Raw genomic sequence first — 16614 nt, forward strand, 5'->3', positions numbered from 1 at the left:
CTTTGTCAACAAGATACTCTCCATAATTTCTTAACATCTATAATATTTAATATATTTAAAATTTATTGTGAAATTTAAACTAAAAAACGAACCAATTAGAATGAAGCACCTATAGCCAGTCTCTTAATTTGTTTTGAAATTTTCTACTTCAGTAACAGTTTCTCCATTTAGTGTCCCCTACTATTTTCTATATATATTTTTCATTATTATAAAGCTGAGATAATGGGTTAGATACCCGGATAAATGAAAATTCATGCCCCAAAGCACCAGATTACAATCATAGAAAGACCCATTAAAAGGTAGAGCTAGGTAACTTAGTTAATTATGGCTGAATCCTTACCTTTGGGACCAAAAGTGGTTTAGTTATGATTATCACCACCTAGCTATCTAGGGACAACAACACAAGCCACAAGGAATCCTAAGTCTCTGACATTTGGGATTTTGGGAAACTCAAAACAATATGGAAATTCACTATACAACTCAAGATCATAGAGCAAGAACAATGGTAACACCAGCTAATAATGCTTATACTATGGAAAGAGTTCTGAGCGGAAATGAATTGTAACTTGTAGCTTTTGAGCTCAGATCAAGTCCATCTTCCCAGATTCGATTGCTCCTTTTACAATCTTGTAACGTATGAAGTAGAGATCACCACGGTACATCTCCTCAGTCTGGGTGCTCTCTCCTCTGCCCAAAAAAAGAAGAAGAGCAAACCAGCTTAGATTACAAGAAAGGTTGTGTATGGAGAAAATGATGTTAAGGAGTTCTCACTCTTCGTATAGATTGAGAGTGAAATGGCTATTGCTTCTACAAGCAACAAAGGTGTCCAAATGCGGCTCCGGCACTGGTAATGAAAACAAAACACAATCTTAGTCATCCTAACACAACTGTACGGACCAACTGAGATTCTAAAATTTGAGAGATGGAACATGAAGTTTTAAGTAGGTACCCATATCATCCACTTCACTTATAAGAGATTGCTTGAGAACCGACTGATAGTTCTCAGGCAACTTACGCAGTACGCTCTCTTCGAAATGCTTTGCCAAATCATCAGCACACCTGCAACCATTCATTCATACATGTCTCACAACACCAGCTAAATTAACATAAAATCAGATAATTAAAAAAAAAAAAAAACCTTCTAGCAAACACTTTCTCTTGCTCAGAAAGGCGACTTTCAGCTTCCTCTGACTTCAGGCTGTGGAACATAAACTTCTCTATCTGAAGACATAACAAGAAAGTTTATTAAGCAACATTTTCTTTATAATAAACACTTAAGAAAACTTTAACTAACTCATACAGATACAGTTAATCTGACATTCATGAAATATAGACACTGAGGAGGAAATCAACCAAAAGAACACACCTTGAGAAGCCTAACCCTAAGATATGATCTCAGTAGAAACTGGGTTCTGTCCAAATCCATCTGATAAAGCGACACAACCAAAGGGTCGATACCATTTTCCACATAAGCTTCAATATTCTCTTCCTGCAGTCACAAAATTGCAATAAAAGACTCAAACTTTACAAAAGCTGCTACGCAGATGATTAACATCGTCATGTGAACTAAGGTTTTAAGGAAGACCCAACAGAAAAGATTAGGGCTTTTAGACAAATTACCACTAATTCAATCTGCCCTTTGGCTCTTTCGACGAGATCCCCTTCGTACGGAAGAATCTCCGGCGCCGCCTTCTCGTTACGCCACGCCCTCTTCAAGAGCTCGACGTCTGAGGTAGATGACAGTGATTCGAAATCAGCCGATCCCATATCCGAACTCGACGCCATTTGATCGGTCTTCCACTCTTTCTCTCTACTGATAATCCCTCTGAAAAGTTTCAGTTTCAGTTTCAGATGGCGTCAAGCTGAATGAATCGAGCGGTAACATAGAAACATACGACTATGGATTCGGCGCCAAACTTAAGGGCTTGTATTGGGCTTTAAGGTGATAATGGGCTTAGCCCATACAGTTTTTGAGTGTCCAATACTGTGACCACGAGAACATCTAGAAAAAAAAACTGAGATATTAAAAAAAAACTAAAAAACTATGTGTCTCTACCTATTCTATTAAAACATCAGTGTAAGCAATTGATAAACAGTTATGTCCAATTTAAAAATATAATTGCATCTAAAATATAAATGTATAACATAAAATATAACTGTATCTAAAAAAACGTAACCACCTTCCTGTTAAATAAAAAACATAACCACCTTCCATAACCAGTTAAACTCCTATTTTACAGGCTAGGTATATGACAACAAACAACAAATATTGAACTCTGGTATCTAATTATATGGCCAATATACTAATGGAATACTATAACTTATTTAACGAGTGACACATTATGATTATCCTTGAAAGGTTATACTATATAGTTCGTATATATGCATGCAAAAAATATATATGTTAAAATGAGAAATTTGAAAAGCAAGCACAATCTATGAAAACTATAACAAACAACAAAGTATATTTTTGGAAGTAAATTTAAGATCACTATTTAAGTTGATATTATTATGGAAGTATTATTTATAAGAATATATATTTATGAAGAGACCAATTAGAGGAAAAGATTTTATAATAGTCAATACGGGACTTCGCCATCCATCTATTGATGGTGTTTTTCGCTTAATTATTACTCTAGACGGTGAGGATAACCGTTTAGTTTAACGGTTTAAAATAGGTTATTCGATTAAAAAATATTTAGTAAATGTGATTTTACTTACAGTTAGTGAAGAACATATTAATCCATTTATATATATAACATAATATATTAAAAAATATATTTTTTCAAATATTTTTCAAAAAGTTTCTTCGGTTTACGGTGCTGGTTGGATTTGATATTGGTTATGGAATTTAAACTTTAAGAACCGTTCGAATATATATGCCAGGTCTAATAAAGTATGAGACTTTTATTTTCGAGTCGATTCCGAGTGGAGTATTTTGGATACAAAATATTCTTGATTAGTAATGTTAGGTAACTAATAAGAAATATAATATGTTACAACCTTTAGGAATAAAGTAAAAATAATTTATGATATGCATATGACACAAGTGTATAATTATGCAACTTGACATATTTAATATAGTTACCAAAATGATATTAAATTAATAATAAACACAAATATGATTACAAAAATAACATAAGAATAAATATTAAATTTCTCAAAAGAAAACGTAAACAAAAAATATTAAATTTAAGGACGGGTCATAATCTAGTAATTTGTTAAATGAAAATATTACAAACCAAAAGATGTTTATGAAAATTTGCATGCAAACAATGTAGAGTTCTACAAGTCCACTAGTTGATCCACTTGTCATACTCGCATGAGGTTTTCAGTCACTGACCACCACAAAGTCACAAACTTATAAGAGTCCACCTTAAGGTCCTTAACTTGTGATTTGTGAGCCTAGATTTTTTAAAAAATCAATGTTTCATTTTTAAATTAAACTGTATACAAATGTAAGTACCATTGGGCATATTTGATTTTTAAAACTTGAGAATTTTCTTACTAATTGAAGTTGCAGAAAAATCATGTGTAGACTTTTCAAACTTAGAAATATATTTGTGTATTATCAACGTGACGTATGTGGATGAACATACCATGCCGTCTTCAAAAGGTGAAGAAGACCAGCACAAAAAACGTTGCTGAGGGATTTATTTAATTCGTGAAGCATGCATGCGTTCCTTAGAAATTAGAACCGTCAAAACTGATCTTCCGCGTGACTCGTTGACTCCACTGTCCACAATGAGGTCTGAGAACACAACTGAATCTTTTTTGTCTTAATTGATACGTAAGAGCAAGAAAAGCAAGAGTAATAATCATTTCCTATATGAACAGACACTACTTTTGATAGATGATTTTTGAATTCAATTTGTGACGATTAATTTCAAAATATTTTCATGATAGTTTGCCATGCTAGACTATGAATAACTTATTGACTATGTATTGAAACTGTTTCTATATTTTGTTTTATTTTTCTTCTACAAAAAACTTTCCATTTAATAGAATACTGTTCATGAACATTAAGCTTTTTGTTATATTACAAAATTATATATGAAGTTGGGTTGATTTAACCCATGTTCTAATGTATGGACCAATTTGAAGATGTAGGATCCCCTTTGCCCATCCCTGTGAGATAAATATATTGAATTTCAAAATTTTCTTATGTATACTTTTCTCCATTGTGACTTTTTTTCCTTTTTGATATTTCAGCTTCTTCAATTTTATATGTAAATATACCCCCAAGCACTTCGAAATGACTTGTCAGTCCAATAACGTGAAGGAATGCCCATGCTGATAATCTGATTCAGGAATGGCTTCACATAATTATTCACAAGCTAGGGGTCAAATGTGATAGATAGTATGTATTTGGTAAAGTTTTAGTTGTGTAAATCACTAACATACGTTTAAATAACTGCAATTCAAATGGCGGTTGAATCTTTCAACCATGGGACACACACATATTTGTTAAGTTATGAAGTATGATTAATCAGATTAGTGTTATATATGGTTGATTTTTTATACCTATTGTTAACTAAGTTGCTTTACACATAATAACCAAATCATATTCTCTAAAAACAATTCGGGAGTAACACAATCCTAATCAATTTACCAAAGTTGTCACATATATTTCAAAATTGCACATCATCTCATTTTTAACAAAATAAACATTGTGTCTCATTTTTTTTTGTAAAAAAACGCTGTGGTAACAATATTTTCTGTCAGCTTTCTCGATAATATATAAAAAATACATTAATTAGCAGAAAAAGTAACTGAGCTCGCTTTATATATATAAGCACGTCTTCTCTATCCTGATATCTCAAGAACGACTTCAATATATACTTCAAAAGATAAATACCTGGAGATGTCGGGAGTGTGGGTGTTCAAGAATGGCGTCATTCGGCTAGTGGAGAATCCCGGAGCTGATGAGACGAACACTGTGAAGGCAAAGCGAAAGGTTCTGGTATACACTCCAAGCAACGAGATCATAACCTCTTACTCACATCTCCAGCGACATCTATACGCACTTGGCTGGGAACGTTACTACGGGGATCCTAATCTCCTTCAGTTCCACAAAGCATCCACCGTTCATCTCATCTCACTCCCTACTGATTTCTCCAGGTTTAAGACGATGCACATGTACGATATCGTCGTCAAGAACCGCAACATGTTCCAAGTAAGGGATATGTAGCCATATTTTGGCGGTTTTCTATTTTCAGGCTCTTATCCGTAAGACTGGTTGTATGCACGTGGTGTGTGTTTGGTATGTGCTTTGTATTTGAATGTTTGATGTTGTATATATGTACACTGTTCCGGAAATATTAATGTATGTTAATAAGTAGTCTAATTTGTATATGAAACCGTCATTTATTTCTGCTGAACAAGAACTATATCATATGAATATTGTAATATATTTTTCATTAAAAAAACAAAGTCCAGTTTGTGGTTTTTTTTTTTTTTGAACTTTAGTCCAGTTTGTGGTTGATTGGTCAAAAAAGATAATTTATCAAGATTGCATGAAAAGGACATGTCTAGAATGGATATAGGTATGAAAAATACGTATTTTATATCTTACTGGATTAATGTAACATGGGATATACATATTTATATCTATGAAGTTCTATATATAATATTTATAACGTGGCACAATAACAAAAAGAGGATGGCATCAGGGTCTCATGCTATAAAACGTTAAAGGTCACACATCTTGTATCATTAGTGTATGATCTAGATAACCATATGGTGGAAGTTTATTTGCAGAATGATATGGGGTGGGGTAAGTGAGTGAAGGGTGATACTTTATATTTATTTATTTATTTATTTAAAACAAATAGGGTGCAGATAACAGAAGTACAAATGAAAGACTACACCAGTAGGCATCTCAAGACGAAACAGCTCAATACAAGAAATTCACATGTGTGTAAAGTAAGATAACACACTCTACACTCAGTTGACGAATCATATCAAGCCATCACTTGCTTCAGCATAAACGAGTTCCATGAGCAAGTTAGGAGTTAGGACCATGTCTAGTTATATAAGATTGTTGTTTCTACCATCAAATATATTGCTTAGCTTCTCTTTTCTAAGTTATATATTGCTTAGCTCAATATGAGGATTGTCTCTCATCATGCTTTCTAAAACTTTATGGTTTCAAAACCATACCTTGTATGTTTTATGTTTTTAATTTGAATGCCTTTTTTCAAAAAAAAAAAATCAAATATATTATTTAAAGAAGTCTTAGTCAAAAAAAAAAAAAAAGAAGTTTTTAAAGTTTGTTTAGCAGTTTCAACCTCTAATTCAAATATAGAGAAAGACATAAATATTCAGAAAGAAAGGCGAATATCAATCACATCATGGCAGTCAGGGCCATTTGAGGATTCGAATATATTCTAGTTTGATGCATGCCTTAGCAAACGTCTAGTCGTCTAGACATATTTTCTTCAAACTAGAAAATGTATATAACTGATATCTGATTTGTTCATATTCGTTTTAAAAGTGGTTTAAGTAACGCGTTAATCCTATGTTTAAAAAGCTAATATTATGTCTACTCCTATGGTCAATCTCTTCCATAATCAGTCGAAAGAGAAGCTAATAACATTAGTAGTCCTCCTCACCCATTCAGAAGACGTAAAGGCACGTCAAAAAAAAAAGGAGCAACCTTTAAAAAATAAATGATATTTTCATGAAACCGACAGAGCATTAAGTTGTGTAATGAAGTGGGAGGGCTTTTAAATTGGGATACGGAGGAGCACACGATCGTTGACGGAGATTGAAGAAGAAAAGCTCCCAACTTTTTTTTAATACAATCTTCTTTTCAAGTCAAATCCTTTTCTATCACCACCCAATTCCGCGGCAACACAACCTTCCTACAAGGCTCATCTTTCTTTCCTCTTCTTCTGTGCTTATCCCGCAAGATCATCATCGTCATAAATGTCGCTGCTCCTTGTCGTTATCTGGTAAAATCTCTCGGAAGATAAAGATGATATCTTTTTGTCCAATGTTGATGTGAAATTGATCTCTTTCCTTTTGTGAGGTTTTATATTGATGAGAGGGGTTTTGTAATTGATTTTAGCTTGTAGAGACGAAACCCTAGAAGAAGAAAAGAATGAGTTCCACGGAGGCGGTTGACGATCCCGGCCAGATTAAACGTGCCTTGATTGATGCTTCCGCCGGAGCCATCTCCGGTGGTGTTTCTCGTACCGTTACTTCTCCGCTTGATGTTATTAAGATTAGATTTCAGGTGGCTTTCTCTTCTTTCATACCCATTGATAAAGTTTAGCTTTTTTTCTACTTTATCTGGGAATATTTGGTGAGTAGCTTTATGTGCGGAGATGGCTGAAGAAGATTTAATTTGTGGTTGCAGGTTCAGCTAGAACCGACGAGTTCATGGTCTGTGGTCAGGGGGAACTTGTCAGGAGCATCTAAGTATACGGGGATGGTGCAGGCTACTAAAGACATTTTTAGAGAAGAAGGTTTTCGGGTCTGTCTCTTAGACCACTTCCGTTTCTTTAAACCTTTCCTTTAAGGTATGTGGCATGAAGGTCTTGTTCTTTGTTCTGATGTTTTGATTACTTGTTTTTCTCTCAGGGGTTTTGGCGTGGGAATGTGCCAGCTTTGCTTATGGTCATGCCATATACTTCAATTCAGTTTACAGTACTGCATAAGTTGAAATCTTTTGCATCTGGTTCTACTAAAACAGGTAACGACTCTACACAGTAACTTTGGGCCTTTTCTTCTTCTATATATGGTACTTTGTAGATTGTCTTAGTGACTATATCTTATGGGTAGATGATGCTGTTCTTTCTTACATCGAGTTGCATTTCTTGTCATTGGTGAAAGATGACTCACTTCGGCAAAAATCTTTAGATTGTGTTGGGTTGAATGCATGTTTCTTATAATAGCTTTTGCATTGGAGATCAATGTGTTTTGTCTTAATTGTTAGCTGGTTATATTCTTTTGGAATGCAGAGGATCATATACATTTGAGCCCTTATCTATCCTTCGTCAGTGGAGCTTTAGCAGGATGTGCTGCTACGCTAGGATCGTACCCCTTTGATCTTCTAAGGACAATACTGGCCTCACAAGGAGAGCCTAAGGTTTGTTGCTCGACTTATGAAGCCTGTAATACAGTGACATTGTAACCATAGATGTCTGATTAATGACTGTCTACAGGTGTATCCAACAATGAGGTCTGCATTTTTCGATATTATCAAATCTCGAGGGATAAGAGGATTGTATAATGGATTAACACCAACACTTGTTGAAATCGTGCCTTACGCTGGCCTGCAATTTGGCACGTACGATATGTTTAAGCGTTGGATGATGGTAAGAGTCTTCTTAAATAATCTGTCTTTCTTTATTTCTAGCGACAATCAGGTCATTTGATTATTCACCAGGACTGGAACCGACGCATGTTATCCTCCAATAACCCTATCAACGTGGACACCAACCTTTCTAGCTTCCAGCTTTTTGTTTGTGGGCTTGGAGCTGGCACTAGCGCCAAACTCGTCTGCCATCCTCTTGATGTGGTTAAAAAGCGTTTCCAGGTCTGTTAATCTTTACCCATTTGATTCTCTCTGTAAAGATATTCAATTAATCTTAGTACTGTTTCTTTTTGTTGTTGCAGATTGAAGGTTTGCAGAGACATCCGAGATATGGAGCCAGAGTGGAGCGACGTGCATACAGAAACATGTTAGACGGTCTCAAACAGATTCTGATGTCTGAAGGGTGGCACGGTCTGTACAAAGGCATTGTACCATCCACTGTGAAAGCTGCTCCTGCTGGTGCTGTTACCTTTGTGGCCTATGAGTTCACCTCTGACTGGTTGGAGTCAATTTCTTGGTAGAGATTTACACTCTTTCTCACATTTTTATATCTTTTCTGTTGCTAGCAATTTATTATAGGCTCTGGCCCTATTCATGGGTGTATTAAGCACATATCATATGACCATTGATTATTGTTGGGAATTACACAAAGTAAAACATCAAGTGTTGTTGGCAATTTTAGAAGCGAGATTAAAAAGCTGGGGAAGTGAATCCAATATATCATGTTCCAGCAATTGTTTAATATGGACTGTAATTCCAAAAATCTATGACAAAAATGTGAACTACATCAAGTTTAATGCCAACTAAAAACATAGATTATGTGCTGGTCTCACAACCTTTGACACTACTAAACCAACAACTACAGGGAAAAAAACCAAAATGTTGGGCAAAATCAGCTAACCATAACTATGTTTTGTCTTAATCCTGTCTCTCCGTCTGTACCTGGGACCCAGCTTTGCAAGTCTTCTTGTTGTGTCCTAACCCCTTGCAGTTGCTACACTGAAGCTGACGCTTGATCATGTCTACCGGTTCCACCTGCTTACTCTTTGGTCTCCCCGGTGTCCTCCTCGTAGGCGGCGGCGTCACTGAAACAACCCCTTCAATACGCTGTTCCTCCGCCATCGTCATTCCGTTAGGGACAGGGTTAATAGACTCAGCATACATCAACCTGTAACTCTCCGAGGTCAAGTATCTAGAGCAGTACTCATAAGGGCTTTTCTCAATGCACTCAATCACCGCAACCGCGTGGCTACACGGTAAACCAGTCAATCTCCACACCTTACAGTCACAATCACACTGATCGATATCAACTACGTTGATAGATTCACCGTGAACCTCAAATAAGCTATCGTGAGGCCGTGACACCTGAAGCGACCTAGCAAGTTCTATCTCTTTCCGTAGCTTCTCCTCGTTACTTGGTGTCAGCACCGTCCCAGCCCACTCCCTGGACTGCACCTGCCGCGTGTAGATCGTTTGCATCAGCTTTGCTCTCAGCTCATCTATCATTTGAGTTATAGGCAGCTCGTGCGCTTCAGTGACCCAGCTGTAGAAATCCAAACCAAAAGTGGAGTTCATGTGGTTATACCTCTCTCCTTCGAACAAAGCGTTCGCCCAACGGTGAGGCTCACTCTCCACAACCCAAGCGCAAGCATCAGGAGAAATGTTTTTTATATTCTCCAAGGAACTGTAGTATCCTTCAGGACGCGTGGCGTAAGCAGCTGCGTAGAAGTCGTTGAGCAAGAACCGTCTCGCCTCGTGAGAGAACTGAGCCTTCAAGTCAGTGTTCAGCTTCTCCGCGAGGCGGCGCAGGCAATAGGCGTGATGGTGGTGCTCGTCACCGAACACTAGAGGTAAAGCATTCTTCAAACCGTTTTGAAAATCCGCAACGAACGTGATTCTCCGTGAATCAGCCAACGCTGATTTGAGACTCTCCAAGAACCAAACCCAGTTCTCTTCTGACTCGGTGTTTGCAACCGCAAACGCTACTGGAAACGCTCCGTCTTCTGCGTCAGGAGCTGTAGCAACAAGGATAACCCCTTGGTACTTAGAGTTTAAGACAACACTGTCAAGGAAGAGTAGAGGGCGAGAGCCTTGTCTAAACCCACTTATAGAAGCGTAGAACGATATGAAGAGACGATGGAAGCTCGAATCTTCTTTAGTCACGAACGTTGCAACGCTACCAGGGTTAGTCTCTTTAATCTTCTCGCAAAGAAAAGGAAGCTGAGTATACGCTTCTTTATAAGAGCCTTGAAGCTGCTCTCTAGCAATCTCCTTAGCTCTCCACGCCTGCGAGTAGTTCAGCTGTATCCCATACTCTCTTTTTATATCCTCAGCTATATCCTTAGGCTTGTAGTCCGGAGAAGCCTTCAGCTTCTCCTTTATAATACTTCCCACCCAGCCTCTCGCCGCGCGGTAACCCGCTTTCACTACGGCTCTCTCGCAGGTATGCCTCGGGTTCATTCTCTTGATGCATATCAGCTGCGTGGTGGAGAGCCTCGACGCGGCGATGCGCCAGGGGCAGCCTTGCGCTTTGCATTTGACCGAGACGCGGTGGCTGTCGTTTTTCTTGTACTTGTAAGTGAACCCGTGGGCGATAGAGTACTTGTGTAATGCATCTCGGAACTCTGCGAAGCTGCTGAACCTTTGGTCGACGCCTGTGATGGTGTTTTCCCACTGCTGTGCGGGTTTGATGTGTTGTTTGTCGTCGGTTAGAAGGAAATCGCACGGTAAAGGGCTGGTTATGTCTGGCATTACTGGTCCCATGTCGATCTGAAAATCATTAGTTGTTATATCACCATCATTGTCGTCTCCCATAACAATATCTCCTGCAGAAACTACAGGTACCACTGCTTCAGATGCAGTTGTCCTACTTGACCTGTCACAAACAGAAAAAAAAAGAAGTAAATTCACACATCAGTTGTTATGATCTTCAACAATGTCAATCCCTAGACAGTAATTAGGTGATTTATATGAGATTATTGATTAGGCAGGCGTTTAAGCCGATTTAAAAAAAAATCATCCTAGAAAAATCGTTTTGTTTGTCTGATTTGCCGACTAAGCAAGCACCACCTAGACTAATTTTTAGAACACAATTTGTCTTCAAATTGATGTATTCAAGCCATTCTAATCTTTTTAAAAAAATCCACAAATTATGTTCTAAAATTCAGTATTAGCGCCACCTAGACTGATCTTTACAGCCATTAGGTGACAGAAACTAGGACAATCACAGCAACATTCATGATCTTTAACAAGAACTTTCACATTTTCTCAATTAGAAACATACATACCTACTAGCTGGCATGTTGGAGACAATCATCGCTTTAGATTCCTCAGGTAAGACAAAGACTTCGACATTAGGTGCGTCTACGGAGAAGCTGACCATGCGTTTAAAGTCCTTATCCTTGGAGATGGTGATAAGGGTCTTCCTGTTTCCAGGGAGGAAGTACTTGAGGGTCATCGTCTCCCAACTAAACCCGAAATTCTCAGCTAATTCGGACCTGAAGTCGGTCAATGACGTTTCATGATCGATGTCTATGGCGTAAGCGTCTCCGTTGGTGTAAACTAATAAACCGTCTTTGTTAGTTACGAACTGTCCACCTGCTTGACATATAGCTATCACTTTCTTCGTTGCCATCACTACAAAGCCTTCAAATCTGGAAAACAAGAACCTAACTTGTGTCGGAGTTTGATAGAATGTTATCACAGCAATCAGATTAAAGATGATATGGGGAATTAAAAGGCAAAACCTAAATTGAAACAGACCAAAGTGTTGGAGTTTGGTAAGAGATTGAGAATCAAAAAGGGTACCTTTGATAAGGGCTGAGAGAGACAAAGAGACAGAGAGACCACGTACGGTTTGAAAGTCGGAGTCTTTGCTTCCAGAAACGAATCCAAGCCACTCGGAAAGACAGAGAAGAGACGGCAAAACTTTCAACTAATTAATTAATAAAAAAAAACTGAAAGTAGCAAAACGCTACGTTTTAGCGTTTAGTTTCTCTTTTTTTTTGTCTTTCATCTTCTCACCAATAACCACATTCAAAATGTTTTCGACAATTTACTCTTTTGCACAAACTGCTTCTGATGTCGAGAGTGTGAAGCAGAAACACAAAAGAAAAACAAGATAAATTAAAACGATAGCATTATATCAACCAAGGCCAGCAACAGCTTTAGTTCAGAGAATAGGAATTACGCATTTTATACATAAAATATTACAATACTATCGACAGTTTTTCATTACAAAAAAGATTACAACAATACAAATTTGGCTCAAGTCTGGGCACAAACAACAGCTAGTTTTCCATAGCCGCATCAGGAAGGGGAGAATCATGAGCCAGTGACTGCAGAAGAGAGATACAACATGAATGAGTGTAGTTAACATATGCCTCAGATTTCATTTGTAGTTTACTCTGACAATCTGTTTTGAGCTCTTTACCTGCTCTTGTGAGCGGAAATACATGAAGGGCGTGTAGTTGAGGAAGTTGGAGACTCTTGATGTGTATATATCAGCATACCTGAAACCAAATTCGAGGGAAGTATTTGTGGTTGATATGTAACGTAAGACATTATAAGTTGCTCAGAAGTGCAGGGAAGAGGTATACATACTTTTCGATTTGTCTCATCAAGTGGCTTTTGTCCCACAAACCCGCACGCGAAAGGAAGCCCCATCTGGTAAACAACTCAAGAATAGTTGGGTTAGACATCTTTTTCTGTGATTCCCGGGTCATCTAACTAAAGAGTAGTTTGTCTTTTAACTTTTATTTGCGAACCTTTTGTTGAAAAGCTCGCCGTCTGATTCGAGCATCAGACCAATCTTTTCATCTAGTCTTTGCATCACAATGAGAAGCTTTTGCATGGTCTCTGTCAGTTCTTGATCAGCCAAATTGGTAGCAGCGAGGGTCTAGACGGAAAAGAGAAAGCAAATACCTCTATGAGCAATTACAATCAAGAATGTATATTGCTGATCATACTAGCAATATTGTGTTCAACACAGGGAGAGAACATGACTCTAGATCTTGCAAGGAGATGAACAAACCTGAGCAGGACGGCCTTTGCTTCGTCTTTGAAGAGCAAGCCGAAGCTGGTTAAAGAGATCTCCAACAACTTCTTTTTGATTTATAAGCTCTATCAGCTCTTCTCGGTGACCACGACTACAAATTAGAGCCATATACTGCAAAAGAACAAGACCACACCATTTTTTTTTCTGTTACTTCAACGGACAAAAGCCCTTTAACTTCTGTTATCTATTGATTATATAGTTCAGAACAAAACTTATCCAAACCTCTTCTTCCAGTTCACGGCAAATCAGTGCAGTTCGCCACCTGAGATGGACTTTGGAGACGCTGACATCAGTGTAGATGTGGTCACCAACATACAAAATCTCATCTCCATGAACATTGAGTGAACTCTCTACCATCTGCGCACTTCCTCCTGAGTACAAACCACCTGTGGGAGACAAAACATTGAGATAAAGGAAAAATAATTAGCTTTCTCCACAAAAGAATATTATCAGCTCACGTTCAGTGAAAACAAAGAGAAATCACCTGTTTCAGCCTTAAAGCATGGACGCATCAAACCCTCTCCAGTCACAACCTCGTACAAAGGGTGTGACATCTGGAAGAACTCTGGTTTCCTCGCAGAAACTATCACCTATGTGGATACATGAATTTTAGTCGGCCAGACGAGGAAACATAAGTTAGAACTACTCTCTGTTAAAACGACTGCTTTACAATTAAAATGCAGAAACGATTTTTCGTTTGCTCACCATGTCAAAAAGATCTCGCCAGTCCATGTCATTAGGAAGAAATTTATTAAATGAATGCTTCATCATTTTGTCTGTATAGTGATAATCTGAGTTTGTGATAAGCAAGAGCTTTTTACCAGCCTGTGAGCGAACAGTACGAAATAAACAAATGAAACCATCATAATTAGACATTTTCTGGAAAACACACAAACATTACCTACCTCCTTTTGATCCAAAAGAGCTAAAGGTAATTCTGGGTCTGGCTCGACAAATAGTTCTGGCTTGGACATTATCTCACTCTGCAAGATAACTATCATTAATTAGGGACCTGGGAAACCTGATTTATTAGAGACTAATTGCAGAATGGACAAACTATAAACCTTAAGTTGTCCTTCAACATGTGCTCTGAAGAGAGCCTTTGCAACAGCCTGAAAACATTGATTACAGGTAAATAATATGCAAAGCTTTCAATTCAATGAAATTTAGGTCCTGTGAAGCAAATGACCTTGTACAGTCCTTTGTAATTAAGAGTGCCAAGATCTGCTGAAATAGATCCATCATCCAATCTATCAACCATCTGAAAAAGTTTAATTGTCCCCAACATAAACAAACAATATTCAGCAACTAGTTCTCATAATAACTTAACGTACCTGCGCATAAGCCACAGCCTCTGAAACAGAAAAGAATGTGTTGAGAAACTCCCAACGGCTCTGGTTCCGAAGATCAGTTAACTCTCTTCCATAGATCTCACTTTCACCCATATAAATCGAATAAGAGAATAAGACATCCTTCATATAGAGAACAAAGACTACGCAACTGAATGGTGTTGAAAAGTTTACCATACCTGACAGCTTTATTTGATAACATGTTCGTACCGTGCATGGCTCTCTGCACATACCCAAATCTATCAGCCTTGACTAGATTACCTGTCTCTTTGTCGATCATGAGACCCCTGATAACCTATAATAAGAAAGAAGACATATTTTGGACTTAGCACTATAATCTTAGAGAGGATACTACAATGTGGAACCTTTCAACTATCACAAGAATAAACATATCACCAGTTCCGGATCAAAAGAAAGTCCATCGACAGGGAAACCCATGTTCTTTAGATTTTCCATGCAGTAGTCATAAGCCCTTCCTTCCCAAGCCTGAATAAGGCCATAAAGTATGGTCAATTATGGATGTATCTTCTGAATAAATCTTTCCTACTTTAAGTATGAGAAAAGAAGCACTCACCATGACGTTGTAGTGCATCAAAGTGTAATCCATATCATATCCGATTACACTAATGGATCGTAGATTCAGTGTACGACTACAAAATATACCACGAGGAGAGTGTTGCGCAGAGAAAGGACCCTGCAATATCAGGCATGAATGGGTGAGACCAGTGAATGATCATCACAAAGTCTTACTGAACCAGATACAAAGCTATCATCAAACTCAAAATGCAGAGATATGTAAGACACAAGTTATGAGGATTAGAAAACGAACTTGGATACCCAACTCTCTAATCAAATTTTCAGCAGCTTGAGCCTCTGTTCTCGCTACCTCCTCAATTGGACCCTCCAACGTAGCCTGCCCACTTCCTACATGGATAAACAAAGTTATAATGAGACTACATAAAAAAACAAAAGAAAAAATAAAAAATGTAAGCTTTTGCATTTTGCTCCTACATCGAGACACCCACATCAAAAAAGGCTCGACCTTTAGCTCTTATTCACCTCAATAAAAAAAACAACACCCACAACAACAACAAAGTTCGACCTTTAGCTTCTAATTATCAATTCCCTTAACCAGACACCAAAACATTATTCCAAAATTCTCTAAAACTCCAGTTTCAGTTTTGAAAACTAGCAAAAAGTAAATGGAAGATGCATATACCAAATGAGTGGAGAGGGTCAAGCTTGAGATTCAAATCCCCCTTGGTGCTTTGACCGAGATAGTCCACTTCATACTTAGACGACGTCGTCACGGAAAACACGTCGTCGCCGACGGGCACGCGTCCACCTTCAGCTCTGCACTTGAACATCCTTACAGATCTCCTCTTGTTTCTTTTCCTCAAGTCATGTAACTCCGCCATTAATACCGGAGAAGAATAAGCGGTGAACCTCAGCTTCTTCGCCATATCTCCACACATAAGCATTCTGTCGAACACCTGATGGGCGCATAGATTCATTTTTCACTTTTGGCGCTTTTAATACTACTCTGTAAAGGGGTTAAGCATGCCACTACACTCTATGGCATGATCTAGTGTGCGAGGAAAAGAACGACACGGCATCGACGTTAGGATTGGCAAAATGGCATGATGTTTTAACCACATAGACATGGATTGAAAGATTATAGTCTAGTTCGTCTTCCGTTATAACTGTAACCAAACGTAACAATACTCCATGAGCTATTCATATATCGGTGTCACATTCCGTATTTACTGATTATTTCTGATTTTATAATCACATTTAGTACCATTTGGACATTTTTTTTTTCTGAAAAAAGTACCATTTGGACATTCTAACAAGATATTCTCTTAATATATTTTTTTTAAAGAAAT

At 37.8% G+C, this 16614-nt stretch overlaps 5 protein-coding genes across 11 annotated transcripts; 2 read left to right on the forward strand and 3 right to left on the reverse strand.

Moving 5' to 3' along the window:
* Positions 1-300: 300 nt before the first annotated feature.
* LOC103875012 (DNA replication complex GINS protein SLD5) lies at positions 301-2208 on the reverse strand. Its single transcript, XM_009153455.3, has 6 exons — positions 1621-2208; positions 1367-1489; positions 1139-1221; positions 950-1059; positions 772-844; positions 301-687 (listed from the first exon to the last, which is right to left on the reverse strand). Exons 1-6 carry the CDS (start codon positions 1783-1785, stop codon positions 582-584), a joined length of 660 nt encoding a protein of 219 aa, XP_009151703.1. The 5' UTR covers positions 1786-2208; the 3' UTR covers positions 301-581.
* A 2399-nt stretch (positions 2209-4607) lies between these two features.
* LOC103875011 (flowering-promoting factor 1-like protein 3) lies at positions 4608-6258 on the forward strand. The gene has a single exon (XM_009153454.3). It carries the CDS (start codon positions 4865-4867, stop codon positions 5189-5191), a length of 327 nt encoding a protein of 108 aa, XP_009151702.1. The 5' UTR covers positions 4608-4864; the 3' UTR covers positions 5192-6258.
* A 378-nt stretch (positions 6259-6636) lies between these two features.
* On the forward strand, positions 6637-9041 carry LOC103875010 (mitochondrial thiamine diphosphate carrier 2). 2 transcript variants are annotated; one of them, XM_033273808.1, is made up of 8 exons: positions 6637-6956; positions 7073-7240; positions 7364-7480; positions 7588-7699; positions 7968-8095; positions 8172-8324; positions 8393-8545; positions 8626-9041. In XM_033273808.1, the coding sequence occupies exons 2-8, from the start codon at positions 7106-7108 to the stop codon at positions 8842-8844; spliced, it is 1017 nt and encodes a 338-aa protein (XP_033129699.1). In that variant the 5' UTR covers positions 6637-6956; positions 7073-7105; the 3' UTR covers positions 8845-9041. The 2 variants fall into 2 exon arrangements, with proteins under 2 accessions (XP_033129699.1, XP_009151701.1); XM_009153453.3 differs by having other exon boundaries at positions 6645-6956; positions 8396-8545.
* Positions 8618-12319, reverse strand: LOC103875009. Of its 6 annotated transcripts, XM_033273728.1 has the most exons (4): positions 12131-12319; positions 11611-11976; positions 9419-11198; positions 8618-8859 (listed from the first exon to the last, which is right to left on the reverse strand). In XM_033273728.1, exons 2-4 carry the CDS (start codon positions 11955-11957, stop codon positions 8830-8832), a joined length of 2157 nt encoding a protein of 718 aa, XP_033129619.1. In that variant the 5' UTR covers positions 11958-11976; positions 12131-12319; the 3' UTR covers positions 8618-8829. The 6 variants fall into 6 exon arrangements, with proteins under 6 accessions (XP_033129619.1, XP_009151699.1, XP_033129618.1 ...); XM_009153451.3 differs by lacking the exon at positions 8618-8859 and having other exon boundaries at positions 9058-11198; positions 12131-12318; XM_033273727.1 differs by lacking the exon at positions 8618-8859 and having other exon boundaries at positions 9058-11198; positions 11611-11991; positions 12131-12278.
* Positions 12320-12439: 120 nt separating this feature from the next.
* Positions 12440-16440, reverse strand: LOC103875008 (5'-nucleotidase domain-containing protein 4). Its single transcript, XM_009153450.3, has 17 exons — positions 15948-16440; positions 15558-15652; positions 15303-15422; positions 15125-15214; positions 14908-15023; positions 14714-14813; positions 14569-14640; positions 14444-14491; positions 14285-14362; positions 14085-14204; positions 13864-13969; positions 13602-13765; positions 13356-13490; positions 13090-13220; positions 12926-12988; positions 12756-12834; positions 12440-12660 (listed from the first exon to the last, which is right to left on the reverse strand). Exons 1-17 carry the CDS (start codon positions 16240-16242, stop codon positions 12613-12615), a joined length of 1860 nt encoding a protein of 619 aa, XP_009151698.1. The 5' UTR covers positions 16243-16440; the 3' UTR covers positions 12440-12612.
* Positions 16441-16614: the final 174 nt, after the last annotated feature.

The sequence above is a fragment of the Brassica rapa genome, chromosome A06 (genome assembly GCF_000309985.2).
Source record: "Brassica rapa cultivar Chiifu-401-42 chromosome A06, CAAS_Brap_v3.01, whole genome shotgun sequence".
Classification (NCBI taxonomy): domain Eukaryota; kingdom Viridiplantae; phylum Streptophyta; class Magnoliopsida; order Brassicales; family Brassicaceae; genus Brassica; species Brassica rapa.